Source organism: Phalangium opilio, unplaced genomic scaffold (assembly GCF_054372755.1).
Source record: "Phalangium opilio isolate 3A_F unplaced genomic scaffold, DU_Popi_V2 ptg000017l_1, whole genome shotgun sequence".
NCBI lineage: Eukaryota > Metazoa > Arthropoda > Arachnida > Opiliones > Phalangiidae > Phalangium > Phalangium opilio.
This window is the reverse complement of record NW_028324151.1, coordinates 734,556-749,100: the sequence shown is the minus strand read 5'-3', so window position 1 is coordinate 749,100 and position 14,545 is coordinate 734,556. Positions and strand designations below refer to the sequence as shown.

Sequence of the window (14,545 nt, the reverse complement as noted above, 5' to 3'; positions counted from 1 at the left end):
ATTATGAAATTCGTTCGACAAACGGCCGTCAGATTAGAGGGTGGTTTGGGTTGGCAACAATCGGCTGAACTTTTACACTGTAATTTTGACCCCAGCCAATATTTCCCTTATTTCGCATATTATTTTCTCCACCTAACTTACCCACGGTTGTCCAAAGGAATGACACTCGGCGTCGTCCTTAGCTTCTAATCCATTTATCAGTATTGATATAGCGCACAAAATATTTATTATAATAATATTATTCATATCGTTTAATTTCAACTTTAATTAAGCGACAGTAATTTTAAAATATTTTGATTTGTTTCAGGGACCATTGAAAATAACGCGGCGATAAACGTATTTTGACTGCTGTATAGAAAACTAATTGCCAGCAACTGTACTTAAATCTGTCGAGTATTTTAATTGGGCGCTCAAAGGCTAATCATCTTAGCGTAATTAACATTAATGAAATAATAATTACTTTTACCGGATTTCATAGCTATTTAACTTTAAACTTTATGTCGTATGGCTGAGCTATTCGAGTCCCATTTCTCGTTAAATACTCTTGAATTTAAGTCCACCTTTTACTAGCTAATCCACTCTGTATAAAATACATTTATTCAAATTTTGAATTAAAAGTTGACGTAGAACCTTAAAGATTAAAGAGCACATGCGACAATGTTGCCAAACAACTTCTTTCTTAAGTTAAGTCGCTGTCTAATTTTCGGAAGAATATCTGACTGCAAAGTTAATAAAGAACAGGCTAGATCCTTTTTATTTTATTTATTATTTGTAAAATAAGCTTCTGTCTTTTGTTATTAATTAGGGGAACGCTAATTAATGGCTAGCTACTTTCTGTTAAGAGTCGATGATACGCCTTATATTTAGTGTATATAGGAAATTCCATTTTATTTTTATCGAAAATTGCTTCCATTCTATTCGCGGCTGATAAACGAGTTCTTGATTATATTGTCCCAACTTTCCAGAATGAATGCCGAAGAAGACTTGGTGCGTGGGCGGGCGGGAAGGGCCGCGAGACCAAATTCCTTAGAACGAGGGGTCGGATACCTTAGCCAAGAAAAACTGAATTAGAACTTAGTTAAGAAAAACAAACGCGAACTAGTATTCTTTAAAAGGGATTGTATTTATTATTTCCTTCCCCTCGGTTAGGATATAACGCGGGCGCAATATATCCATGGGTATGACCCTGTCCCTTCAAGCGCGTTCCGGAGAAATCATCGGTGTCCTACGTGGGGTTGGGGGTGGCATGCGGCAAGAGCTCTATCTCGGATAAGGGCATGGCATTTTTTTCTTTTCTTATTCCGCTTCCACGACAGTGATGGTCACATACTTTGGGTTGGGTTTTCCCTTCCTATAACTTCTACATACAACCTAAAACTACGGTTCGAGCTAAAACGTCCCAACTCCAACATCCCCTCTCAGACTTTTCTTTCTCAAGAGATGTGACCCGTTCTGGTGTTGGTAGGTGACGACAGTTAAGACGTTCTGGATGGTTGGCGAGTAATTCTTTCACTTTTCTGCTATGGTATGCCTACTAAGATGGCGTAGAAGGGAGGGGGGAGGGGGAAGGTCGGTGTCCTTGGACAGCTGTCTAGTAGAAGCGCCGACAAGTTAATTAAAAGCATTTTCTGAACGTAACACTATTCCCAGTTGTCCCGCGGGACTCCTAGCGCACGCCATGGGTCAAGATACGTATTCTGTTCTTAATTTAGGGAGGTCAACCGGATCTTTAGCTAGATGACCTATACGCTAGGCCCACCCGAGATTACCACTCAGTTAATTGATTTAATTATAGGTCATTATTTCATTTTTCGAATAGTTACGTTGACCGTTGAGGGGCTTAGCTAAACCCTAAATATCCCGTTTTTCATTAGATATTTCGAGATAAGTCCTTATAGAGTCTAAGAAATCAAGACGTCTCGAGAAAATTTTCTTAAACTTTTAGTTGTGGATGTGGGCGTGGCTGAGAAACTCCATCACGGAGTTACATCCGCTGTTTTCTTCAATCAACTTATAAGCTCTTCCTTTTCTATGACGGACGATAAGGGCTTTGCCTAAAAACTAGATGACAGACTATGTCCATCTTTATATTCTATATTTTGCCCTGACGGAAACGCGTCCGCCAAGACATCCAACAAAGAAAATACAACCGTACGATAAGACCCCTCCTAAGAGAATCGACTAATTCGATCCGTCACCCGAGCCATTTCCCTCCCGCCTTTCGTAACGTTAATATTAAATATTATTATTTTGGTTATGTCGAGGTGGGGCGTATTTTCAAATGAAATACTTTGTATCGGAGGTAAAACAGGGCTACCTAATGAAATGGTTGTTTTTAAGCGGTACTGGTGAAATGTCCCCTAGCCTTATACCGAACCGAGGGTTGTCCAAGCGGTTCTTTGATAACTATGGCGAGTTCACCGGGTGGTTGGGTGGGGTTTTTGTGTCATCTTACGTGAATCGTAGCGTATCTATGAAATGATGGATTAGCCGGCCGTTGAAATGTTTGCTTATATGATTCTAGAAGGCTAACAATATTTGCTCAAGTGTTATAACACGCTTCGAAAAGTATATAAGATTGACGTCACCCACCAATCTACCTTCTCTTAAACGCCATACTTATCTTTATTAATTTTTAAATCATTAATTTTAAGAATTATATAATTTTTAGTACATTGGCTTAAGGTTAAGAAAATGTCCAAAAACGTATCATTCCTTCGTTTCTTTTTGTATAGGCTAAATGAAGCCAAAGAACACTAAGAGGATTACAGTGACGAGTGAAAAAAGAAAAAACATTCCCTCACTGACCAACGTACGTATAGAGTCCATTCTTTGACCAAAGAGCCTACTCAATCAAGGCTGAGGCAGAAACGTCCGACATCTTATCGCCCGAGTATAATCTAAGCTTTTCGTAAGCTCTCCCATTGTTTATCCTATTGTATTGTACTTACTATCTCTTTAGTCCATTAAGCGAAAGTAATTCAGAAATACACGCCGCTAAAAAAGGCCAAAAATTACAAAATTAATTTTGCCGTTCACGTACGCGTTTCTTATAAACCCTCCCAAGTATATCGCGAGAAATTTAATTAATTGGAAGTAAACCAACGTGGTTTACTTTAAGAAACATTCTTCTGGGCTGAGGGATAATGTCTTACCGAGATATATCTGGCGTTATAGCGCTAAGACAGCTGTCACGAAGAAAATGAAGAGCACCGACTAATTAAAAGCTCTTTTAAGGCGCCTAGTTCCTATCTCCTTATTGCATCGCGGCGACGTACACGGCTCGTCCCAATGTGGACTCGCGGCGGCGGGTGCCAACTCGACCAGATAAAAGCTAGCTGCCTAATTGTTATTATTTCGCCCAGTAACAATAAGGGACACAATGTCGTAACTACAACGACAAACAACAATATTTCTTTCTTAAAAAAATAATTTCGAAAGGTTTTTGCTAGAGCTGAGAGGGTCCAGATTTTATGGCGGACCCGTAGAAAGATTAATTTGACCCACCAGCGCTCGAAGGAATTTGTTTATAGATAAACTAGTATCGTGTCATGTTTTAGCCTAATTCCATTCGACACCCAAAGTGACCGTTTATTAATTATGACATACTTACTACCTTTTACCTCGGAGACCCTAGCTGCACCATTCGTTTTTCCAGCCAGTGCACTCGGCGCGTCTCCGCATTAAAAGAGGCTATATAATACAGTCGAAGCTTCTTTAGGGTGCGAGAGCTTGGACACTAACTCGTCGTCTTTAGTGAATTCTTCACTTAGCGTCTGGGAAACATTTGGGGGTGTTATTGGGGGACGCCCTGGTTTTACCGAGTTAAGCCCGTGTTGTAATTGATGTGGTAGGGGTCGTTCTAATGTCAACACTTTGTTCTTTCTTCCTATACGTGTCCGAGGATGGCGCCTAAATTCAATTGGCCCCTTTTTCTCCACGCATCTTGGGCCGGCATATAGTATACGCGGGTCAGCTATAGGGGTCAGAAAGATATAAATTACTTCCCCGAAATAAAGTCCATTAGGGCGGAAAGTTCTTACAGTTAATTATTGATTATTTCTCTAAATATCTCCGAGTATCTTTGATATACAGAGTTTGACTTCTTTCGATATATAGGTAGAGATACTCATTTGGTAAACACGGCGGCAGTCGTCCGAGTGTCAGTGGCACGTGTCGCTGTATCCTTTGACGCGAGTTGCGCAATTACTTACTCTGTGTGTGTGCCGGCCGGCTGCTTCATATCTTCCTAAATGGGGACGAGTTAGGGAATTTTCTTTTCTAACCATATCTCGAAACGAAAGACGAATCTTTCTATCCCAACACCTTTCAATCAGGTCTCCCCATCTTTTGTCCCTATCCCCGGCCGGCTTTCGCCTTCTCATCGAGAGAAATGTGTGGAGGCGCCAACTTTCACTTCTTTTGTCAAAGTTTTCCCCGAGTTTTTCTTCTAGCAAAGGCTTAGGTGATGAGTTGCGCCTGCCAGATATATTGGTGCTAGTTTTTCTAACTTTCGCTGACGCAAGATCTATCTATACTGTATATTCTGCAATCAGACTTACGTATTTGAAATAAAATAGCGGTTGTTAAGGATTTATTCTTAACTACAGGTAGGCTATTTTATCTATTTCTATTTTGCGAGCGTTAGTGAAAGTTTAAAGAAAAGTAATTTTGTTTGGGACACGGACGAGCTCGAATTCAATATCCTCGAGATCCTATACTGGTTGGTCGATTTGATTTTAGATCCAATTAAATGCAAATTTCGGACATTCCGCTGGTTGGAGCCGGAAATTTTCGTGGCCTCGCGCTACAATCCAATATCAAGTTCTGTTATATTGGTTAAATTCAACCGCTTTTAGTGGGAATGATTGAATCCTTTCACGATCGAGGGACTCGACACTCCGCTTGCAGTCAAGTTGACCTTTCGTGGTCCATTGAGTTGACTCCTTTAGTTTTGGAGTGTTTGCCCTCTCGTTTCTAGACGTTACTTTTGTTCAAACTCTTCGAAAGTGAATTTAAGTTTAGTTTTGAATTGAAACCCTTTTGGATGTCATTTTTTCATTGTAAAATATGGCAGTTTTCTCTGCCGAAAGAAATAACGTTTGAGCGGTTTTACTCGCCTGAAAAATCTCCTTAGAAAAAGCCATTTTTCAATGGGGGAATTTAAGGACGAAGCAAGCCGCTTAAAGAGTATAGGTCCTGGTTCGATTTTTAGTAGATGGTATACTTACTCTTTTATGATATGTTGCTGAAAGTTTCAATCAAGAGTTTTGTCAGGAAAGTGCTTCCAAAAAGAAGAAGAAGATAGTTTCCACTTTTATAGCTTTCACTTTTTCACAAAGTTCCCCCCTCTCGTGAAAATAGCCCTTCATCTATTCTACAGGTGTTAGGCTTAACACTCTCTCAAGACAGTAGACTACTCGAGAAGAGGGAGTTATCGAACGACTCATCCTTTCTCGGAGCTGGTAATCGCGACAGTTTCGCCATATACCATTTTATAAGTCAACAGCCCCCGAGTCTCGTTCTTACTAGTCACTTGGCTATTCGGGGACCGACCTGCGTGGTCAGCCCAATATGACCATAGGTTAAAAGTTGAAGTTGGACAATGGCAGGTTGATTAGTTGGAGTATTTGGACAAATTTTACAACGGGAGTACCGACTGAATGTTCATTCGCCTTTTGCCAAAGGTTGGGATATTCGATGCCTTATGGCAAGTAAACGAGACATATTCGGAGTGAGTGGTTAATTTGTATCTCTCGGTAGTCGGGAAAACAACGCGGTCACTAAAGAGTTTACCAATTAACCCGTATTCGGAACTGTCCTAATCCGTTGTTTCGCAGTGTTAGTTACCAACTTCCCTCCCATTGTCTTCCAAAACCTCGATATACAACAATGCAAGGATTTTTTTGGGGTAATCCGAACGGGTCTCTTTTATTCGGTATCGAACGTCGCGTTCGTCTCCTCTCTTTTGGTCGAGAATCATTTCTTGCGCAAACTATTTCGATTATGGCTTGGACGGTGCGGTGGAACCGGGGGAGGGGGGGGTGTGAAGCTCGGAGGAAAGGTGTCATCACCGTTAAAGTATAGCCTTGCTAGGGGGGGGGCCGCGGGGAGAAAAAGGAAATCTATAAAGGCAAGAATATCGCCGAATATCACTTCCATAATAAAACGCTATGACATCGAAAAAGGGGGGCTTCTCCTCTTCCATTCAACCAAGAATAAAGCTATAGGGTTTCCGCTCTAAAAATACCGAATATAATTATATAGCTTAAACCGAGAATAAAGGTCAGCGGGGGTCAAGGAAACAAATTTAATGTTTAAATTGCTTTTATAAATTTCAAGGCATTCTTCGACGTTCTTCCTTGATAATGTCCGCCGCTTTTTCGGCAATCATAATAGTGGGCGAGTTGGTGTTTCCCGAGACAATTCGCGGCATAACTGAGGCGTCCACAATCCTCAGTTTTCTGATACCTTTCACTCTGTATTACAATTAGATATTTAATCAATTCGCAGGGAAATAGAACTAGGTAGGGTTTAAATTACTTTAGTGACGGATCAACGACTGTACTCGGGTCAGAAGGGTGACCCATTTTACACGTCCCCGAAGCGTGGGAGATCGAAAACGACAAGGTTTTGGCTAAACACTTCAAGTAGCCTTTGCTGGACATGCCAATATTTTCGCAACCCGGGAAAGGTCCAACCCATTTCGGTTCAAATTGTGAAAAAGCCCTCGACGCCACGAGTTTCTTAGCTTGTTCCATAGCTAACCAAAGAAAAATACGCGTTAGAAAGGAACGTAACCACCTCTTTGATTGTAATTATACCGTAAACCATGACGTTTAAATCGTGTCCGTCCTTGTCCGTGAAAAAGTTCATGTTGATATTGACTTGATCTTGAGCGTGTCTCGACTTCAAAGTCAGGTTTCCTCTGGATTTTGGATGCAGTAAAATTGGAATGATACTGACTGTTTCTTTGCCGTTTAAACTGTCCATTAAATCTTGAACCTGCGATTAAAATTGAGCGTCGTTTTTGCCAAGTGATAACCACGGACGAGTTTCCTCACCTTTTTATTGGCTCCACCTTGCGCTATCAGAGTTGAAATGATAAAGTATTCGATGTCGTTGTAATCTCCGGGAGTTTCTTCGTAGGGTGACTTGATGAAACCCAGGACTTCAACCAGGCCATTAGACGATAGAATTCCCTGTAGTTTCGCCTGGTGTTGGTAGTTGTTCGTCTTCGGCTTAGTCCTCCAATTTGCTATATTATGGACTGTTGGTAGGCCGGAATTCTTGACTTCGTATTGAAGGCCATTACAACCCACGTGATCTTGTAAGTTTTGACCGACTGGAAGGTCCTGAACCAGTTCGATCTAGGATATTTTTAACGTTAAAGCAATGTCTTTGCGCGATTAAATACATCAAGGTCACTTACCCTCATTTCCATCAAGTGTTCTTTCGGACCAATTCCGGACAGCATCAAGATTTGGGGCGATCTGATAGCGCCCGCGCACAAAATGACCTCTCGCTTCGCCTTGACTTGATAATACTTATTATCCTTAAGGAAGGTCACGCCCCTCGCCATCTTGTTTACTAAATTCACCTTAGAGAAAGAGGGTTGCGTTAATCGTGGCGATTGGTTGTCCGAGCCAATAGTTCTAACCTTTATCACCAAGGCTTCCGTGATAACTTTCAAGTTTCTTCTGGAATAGGCTGACTGTAAGTAAGCCATTTCGGCGCTACATCGGTAACCATTACGAGTATGTAATTGCGATATCCCAAATCCTACATACCTCTGTTAATTAATTTAATTTTACTCTAAGATCTTAATTAATGGCGGTCTAGTACCCTTTTGAATGGCGCCGTTATAATCGACAATGTTATATCCGCATTCTTTGGCGGCTTCCAAATAGACATCTCGAAGCTTACTGGCGTAATCAGTAAGTGATATCGTCAGAGGACCATATTTGCCGTGGTATCCTGTAAAACGTTAGAATTTTAACGAATAATTAACGCGATAGAGGCCAATTTATAAGCTTACTAGGGTCAATAATGGTATTATCTATGGTGACCCCTTCTGATTTCTTGAAGTAACGTAATGCGTCATCGTAGCCCCAGCCTTCGGCCCCGTGTTCTCTTTCCCACAGGTCGTAATCTAGTTTGTTCCCTCTAACGTACAACATGAAGTTAAGTTGACTGCAACCGCCCAACACGTGTCCACTGATGTAAGGACAACTCTGAAATAACGCGATCATCAGAACATTTTGATTCAAGTTGTAAAGAGAAAACGGTAAACGGACTTTATCAATAGAACCGAGACAAGCGTGTTCTTGGGGCTCCAAAGTGTAATTCCAATTAACTCTAGTTCCCGCCAGAAATTCGCTGAATAGAAGCGGGATTTCAGTCAATCTGGGAGGTGGTGGTCCGGCCTCCAAAAGTAAAACGTTAACGTCACTGTCCTCGCTTAACCTGTTAGCCAAAGTGGACCCGGCTGACCCAGCCCCGACTATGATATAATCGTAAACGTCTTTACTTATTTCCGAATTTCCCAAATGGAACAAAGCAACGAAAAGCAACGTGATACACTTCATTTTCATCCAACAAACCATTTTCTTATGAAATTCTGATTAGTCGCGGTTTGGTGTCTATCGCAAATTCTTAAATTAAATGAGTCCGAAGATTAAAATCATTAAGCTAAAATATTTCGACCGAGATAGAAACGTGATAAAATTTGAAATTTTCTCAACTAATCTTTGACTGTTATTATACTTATAGGGGTACAATGTACTAAAGTTCATAAATTTTACAAGTCAAGAAAACGATTTAGTAAAATGTTTATTCTTCTTCTAAACCAGAATGCTAACAAATTCAAAGTACATTCGTAAATTTCAATACATTCTTGACTTTGATCGACGTTCTTCCTTGATAATGTCCGCCGCTTTTTCGGCAATCATAATAGTGGGCGAGTTGGTGTTTCCCGAAATAATTCGTGGCATAACTGAGGCGTCCACAACCCTTAGTTTACTGATACCTTTCACTCTATAATACAATTAGGTATTTAATCAATCTCGAAGCAAATTGAACAAGGTAGAGTTCGAATTACTTTAGTGAGGGGTCAACGACCGTGCTCGGGTCAGAAGGGTGACCCATTTTACACGTCCCCGAAGCGTGGGAGATCGAAAACGTCAGCGATCTAACCAAACACTCCAAGTAGGCTTTGCTGGACATACTGTACCTTTCGCACCCCGGAAATGGTCCAATCCATCTCGGTAGAAATTTTGAAAATGCCTCGGACGCGACCAACTTCGTAGCTTCTTCCAGAGCTAACCAAATAAATAATTTGATTATTTTTAAATGGAATGTGTTATAAACTTTGAGGTTGTAGGTACTCATACCGTAAATCATGACGTTTAAATCGTGTCCGTCTTTGTCCGTGAAATAGTTCATGTTGATGTTGACTTGATCACGCGCGTCTCTCGACCTCAAAGTGAGATTTCCTCTGGATTTTGGATGCAGTAGGGATGGAACGATGGTGAAGGTTTCTTTATCGTTAAAGTTGGCCTTGAACTCGTGCACCTGCGAGTAAAATTTAACGTCACTATAGTCGAGTCACGTTTACAGACGGCTTCTCTCACCTTCTTTTCGTTTCCACCTTGCTCTACCAGAGACGAAACCATAAAGTATTGAATATCGTTGAAATCGCCGGCTATCGTTTCGTACGGAGACTTGACGAAACCCATGACTTCAACCACGGAAGTTGATAGAATTCCCTTTAGTTTTACCTGATGGTCGTAGACGCGATTTTTTGCCTCGGCCCTCAAATTCGTTACGTCATTGGTAGTTGGTAGGTCAGCGTCGTTCAATACGAAATAAAGGCCGTTACAAGCCACGTGATCTTGGAGGTTTTGACCAACAGGAAGGTCTTGGAGCACTTCGATCTAGAATAGGTATAACAAGCCGCTCTATCGTCTCTATCCTTAGGTGGGCCAAGTCCTTGTGACTTACCTTCATTTCCTTCAAGTGTTCTTTCGGACCAATTCCGGACAACATCAAGATTTGGGGCGATCTGATGGCGCCCGCGCTCAAAATGACTTCTCTCTTCGCCTTGACTTGGTAATACTTGCCATCTTTAAGATACGTGACACCAATAGCCGTCTTGTTTACTAAATTGACCTTAGAGAAAGCGGGTTTCTTTAATCGTGGCGATTATGCGAGCCAAAAAGTTCTTACCTTTATCACCAAGGCATCCGTGATAACATTCAAGTTTCTCCTGAAATAAGCTGGCATTAAGTAAGCCATTTCCGTGCTGCATCGGTAACCATTACGAGTATGTAATTGCGTTATCCCAAATCCTAAATGCCCATTATACGTATTTACAAACAATTAATATTAATTAAAGGTAGAATGAAATGGCATAGCGCCTCAACTTTTGAAAATGTATGCCTATATAAAGTTTTAAGGTAAGTAAAATGGTGGTATAGTACCCTTTTGAATGGCGCCGTTATAATCGACAATGTTATATCCGCATTCTTTGGCTGCTTCCAAATAGACATCTCGAAGTTTACTGACGTAATCAGTAACTGATATCGTCAGAGGACCATATCTACCGTGGTATCCTTAAACCATTCGAATTTTAACGAGTAATTAAGACGATAGAGGCCAATTTATAGGCTTACTAGGGTTAATAATGGTATTATCTATGGTGGCCCCTTCTGATTTCTTGAAGTAACGTAATGCGTCATCGTAGCCCCAGCCTTCGGCCCCGTGTTCTCTTTCCCATAGGTCGTAATCTATTTTGCTCCCTCTAACGTACAACATGTAGTTATGTTGACTGCAACCGCCCACCACGCGTCCACTCAAATAAGGACACCTCTGAAAGAACGCGTTTACTATTTATTATTAAATATGGATCGAAAAATGAAAACGTAAACAAACATTATCAATAGAACCGAGACAAGCTCGTTCTTGGGGCTCCGTAGTGTAATTCCAATTAAGTTTGGTATTCTCTAGAAAATCGCTGAATAGAAGCGGGATTTCAGTCAGGCTGGGAGGTGTTGGTCCGACCTCCAGAAGTAAAACGTTGACGTCACTGTCCTCGGATAACCTACTGGCCAAAGTGGCTCCGGCTGATCCAGCCCCGACTATGACATAATCGTAGTCATCTTTACTCCTTACAAAATGGACCAAGGCGGCAAAAACAAGCGGAATACACTTCATTTTCATACACTGAATATTGTTCGAATTAATTCTGAGTAATTGTTTTATGTAGTCTAGCTCGGATTCTCAAATTAATTGAGTATAAAGGTTAAAGTTATTAAGGTATTTCGACCGCAATTTTAAATATTTTATTTAATTGATATTAGGTACATTTAAGCGTAATTAAATTGAGTACAATGTACTATACCAGGTTTTATTACGTAAGCTTACAAGCGTAAGTATGTCAATAAGTAAATAAAATCCTATTTCGAACTGTTCTTGCAAATTGTAAATATTAAAGCGAGAACTAAGACTTTCTCGGGTTAGATTAATTGTTAATTGGCTGGGCCATCTCTTTTAATTTATTAGTGAAGGGAAATTCGTTGCAACCTTAGTGCCCGAACTAAAGTTATTCCTTAGTAAGGAAGCCTGCCCCGGGGCATCGGAGAGTGAGAGAGGAAACTGCGGGGATCTTTATATTCTCTGGTTTTTCTTTTGTTTGCCGAAGAGATTAGGGGAAACTTTTCTAGTACGGGAGGGGGGCCATCCCACGCTTCAATTGCCTAACAAGCGCTCTTTACTCGTTATCCATTGCAAAGCGATTTGTTAATGAAATCAAACAAGTATAATAGCCAGACCTCTTTTACCAACAAAGAAAGGATCACCGCGTGTAAAGACGGGGGGGGGGGAAGAGCTGGGAAAGATCGAGCTCTTTGTTTAAACAAGGCCCCAAATTCCACTCTATCCTTAGGCTACTTTTATTTCAACAACCCGCGTCAAGTTTCATAGAACTTGTAGTCAGCGGCAGTTACAGTATTAGCCATTGGAAAAAACGGGTTTACCGCTGAAGCTAGTAGCGTGTTAACATCTTTTCTCTTTTTTTTTTTGAAATTTAGGTAAAATCAGAAGTAAAATGAATGTATTTTTAAAACAATTTAGGTAAAATTAAAAAATTTATTTGGGTAAAATCAGAAGTAAAATGAATACATTTTTGAAAATAATTTAGGTAAAATCAAAAAATTGTTACGACTTTTCAAATTGAACAAATTTTTTTTTATTTCAAACTGACCCGATTTTTTTTTTGTCAAATCAATCAGATTTTATTTATTGTTTTATTTTTTTCAAATCGACCAGATTTTCTTTTTTTTTCAACTCAAACAAATTTTATTTTATTTATTTTTTTTTTTTTCAAATCGACCAGAATTTATTATTATTTTTTCCAAATCGGCATTTTTCAAATTGACGAGACTTTTTTTTAAAAAAAAAAAAAAAATACGGTCTACGCTAGCCTCTGCACCAGTCTGTAGTCGTCTAGCCTATGAACAGCCCTGCTTGCTTCGGCTCCCCGAGTTGGCCCCTGGTGGTGTTTTTCATCCATAGACAATGACACTCAAGAAACAGCACAGTGACTAGACGAATTTTGGAAGGTTTTGTTTTCGGGCCGACCGATACTAAAATTTAAATGACAGCTTCGGATAAAGATCATGTAAGCTAATCTCGTAATTAATTAATTAATAATTAAGACTAATTGGGTTGTTATAAGCCATCTTTATTCCATTTATATAAAAAGTAGTAAAAAGTAAATCGGTTTTTATGATTTGACAGTAGGGTTTAGACCAAGGCTTAAGATTCACTATGCATTTTCGAAAATTTTAATCGCGATTTTAGTTAGTAATTAACTATATAAATGTTTAGATGGAGGTGGGGGAAGAATCTCCATCGAAAGGCGATGGATTGAAGCAATATTACGTGACGAAAATTGAGGAGTTACAGGTATCTAACTCTGTTAAAAGAAACTTTAGGTTAACGGAAGATAAATCATAAATTTTTAAGTTTAATTGTTTGAAATTGGTCGTAGCTCGTGGTCTCTGATAAAACGCAGAATTTAAGAAGACTCCAAGCTCAGAGAAATGAACTGAACGCCAAAGGTATTTAATTTTTCTTCCCAGCAATGATCATTGAAATAGAAATACCGTGAAATTTTCAGTGAGAATGCTAAGGGAGGAACTGCAACTCCTGCAAGAACAGGGATCTTACGTGGGGGAAGTTGTTAAACCCATGGACAAAAAGAAAGTCCTGGTTAAAGTTCACCCAGAAGGCAAATTTGTAGTTGATATTGATAAAAACATTGATATCAATGACGTGACTGCTAACAGTAGAGTTGCTCTACGTAATGACAGTTACACTCTTCATAAAATTCTCCCAAACAAAGTTGATCCTTTGGTCAGTTTGATGATGGTTGAAAAAGTACCCGATTCAACCTATGAAATGGTGGGAGGTCTTGATAAACAAATCAAGGAAATCAAAGAAGTCATTGAGCTTCCCGTCAAACATCCTGAGCTTTTTGAAGCCCTCGGAATTGCTCAACCCAAAGTAAAGTCTTCTCATCAAAAAGGGTTTTTCGAGCATGCATTTTCAACAAGTTGTTTCTTGAATCTCAAGGGTGTTCTTCTGTATGGACCTCCGGGAACTGGTAAAACTCTTCTAGCTAGAGCCGTGGCCCATCACACGGACTGCACCTTTATTAGAGTTTCTGGATCGGAATTAGTTCAGAAATTCATTGGTGAAGGATCCAGAATGGTTAGGGAACTCTTTGTCATGGCTAGGTAATATAATCAGTTCCCTAAAAGGTCCGGGGAAGTCCGGGAAGTCCATTTATTACCCAAAAACATCGAGGAACATCGGCTAACAAAGCCAACCAAATTGTAATTAACAATTTCAGAGAGCACGCTCCATCCATCATCTTTATGGATGAAATAGATTCAATTGGATCATCTCGTATCGACGCTGGATCAGGAGGAGATTCCGAAGTCCAGAGGACCATGTTGGAGTTACTGAACCAACTAGACGGATTTGAAGCCACCAAAAACATCAAGGTCATCATGGCCACAAACAGGATTGATATCTTGGACCCCGCTTTGTTGCGTCCAGGACGCATTGACAGAAAGATCGAGTTCCCTCCACCAAATGAGGAAGCTCGTTTGGACATTCTTAAGATCCATTCCAGGAAAATGAACTTGACCCGTGGAATTAACTTAAGGAAAATCGCGGAAATGATGCCCGGGGCTTCTGGAGCCGAGGTCAAGGGGGTCTGCACCGAAGCTGGCATGTACGCTCTTAGAGAAAGAAGGGTTCACGTCACCCAAGAGGATTTTGAAATGGCCGTAGCTAAAGTCATGCAAAAGGATGCTGAGAAGAATATGTCCATTAAGAAATTATGGAAATAATAGGGACTAATTAATTATTAATATGTTTGGATTGTACTTTTTAATAAATGTTAAATGAATTTCTGAGACTCGGAGACTTTTAGGTCTCTAAACTTTTTCAGTAATAATTAAAAATAGGCCAAAGT

General features: G+C 40.1%; 4 protein-coding genes and 1 long non-coding RNA gene across 5 annotated transcripts in view; 2 read left to right on the top strand and 3 right to left on the bottom strand.

Moving 5' to 3' along the window:
• The window catches only part of LOC149702165 (uncharacterized), a 31,574-nt gene extending 28,536 nt beyond the window's left edge, over window positions 1-3,038 (top strand). The window contains exon 2 of the long non-coding RNA XR_016381708.1: window positions 2,736-3,038. This is a non-coding gene — a long non-coding RNA (uncharacterized LOC149702165). The remainder of the gene's footprint in view (window positions 1-2,735) is intronic.
• Window positions 3,039-6,304: 3,266 nt separating this feature from the next.
• Window positions 6,305-8,606, bottom strand: LOC149702164 (glucose dehydrogenase [FAD, quinone]-like). Its single transcript, XM_089867076.1, has 6 exons — window positions 8,039-8,606; window positions 7,433-7,590; window positions 7,065-7,370; window positions 6,825-7,005; window positions 6,544-6,763; window positions 6,305-6,479 (listed from the first exon to the last, which is right to left on the bottom strand). The coding sequence occupies exons 1-6, from the start codon at window positions 8,604-8,606 to the stop codon at window positions 6,338-6,340; spliced, it is 1,575 nt and encodes a 524-aa protein (XP_089723202.1). The 3' UTR covers window positions 6,305-6,337.
• A 241-nt stretch (window positions 8,607-8,847) lies between these two features.
• Window positions 8,848-10,296, bottom strand: LOC149702163 (choline dehydrogenase, mitochondrial-like). The gene is made up of 6 exons (XM_089867075.1): window positions 10,228-10,296; window positions 10,003-10,188; window positions 9,633-9,935; window positions 9,393-9,573; window positions 9,101-9,320; window positions 8,848-9,036 (listed from the first exon to the last, which is right to left on the bottom strand). Exons 1-6 carry the CDS (start codon window positions 10,294-10,296, stop codon window positions 8,886-8,888), a joined length of 1,110 nt encoding a protein of 369 aa, XP_089723201.1. The 3' UTR covers window positions 8,848-8,885.
• A 156-nt stretch (window positions 10,297-10,452) lies between these two features.
• LOC149702162 (glucose dehydrogenase [FAD, quinone]-like) lies at window positions 10,453-12,002 on the bottom strand. Its single transcript, XM_089867074.1, has 3 exons — window positions 10,933-12,002; window positions 10,674-10,869; window positions 10,453-10,613 (listed from the first exon to the last, which is right to left on the bottom strand). The coding sequence occupies exons 1-3, from the start codon at window positions 11,218-11,220 to the stop codon at window positions 10,453-10,455; spliced, it is 645 nt and encodes a 214-aa protein (XP_089723200.1). The 5' UTR covers window positions 11,221-12,002.
• Window positions 12,003-12,476: 474 nt separating this feature from the next.
• LOC149702161 (26S proteasome regulatory subunit 8) lies at window positions 12,477-14,488 on the top strand. Its single transcript, XM_089865965.1, has 6 exons — window positions 12,477-12,679; window positions 12,889-12,966; window positions 13,052-13,121; window positions 13,181-13,566; window positions 13,636-13,799; window positions 13,916-14,488. The coding sequence occupies exons 1-6, from the start codon at window positions 12,656-12,658 to the stop codon at window positions 14,418-14,420; spliced, it is 1,227 nt and encodes a 408-aa protein (XP_089722091.1). The 5' UTR covers window positions 12,477-12,655; the 3' UTR covers window positions 14,421-14,488.
• Window positions 14,489-14,545: the final 57 nt, after the last annotated feature.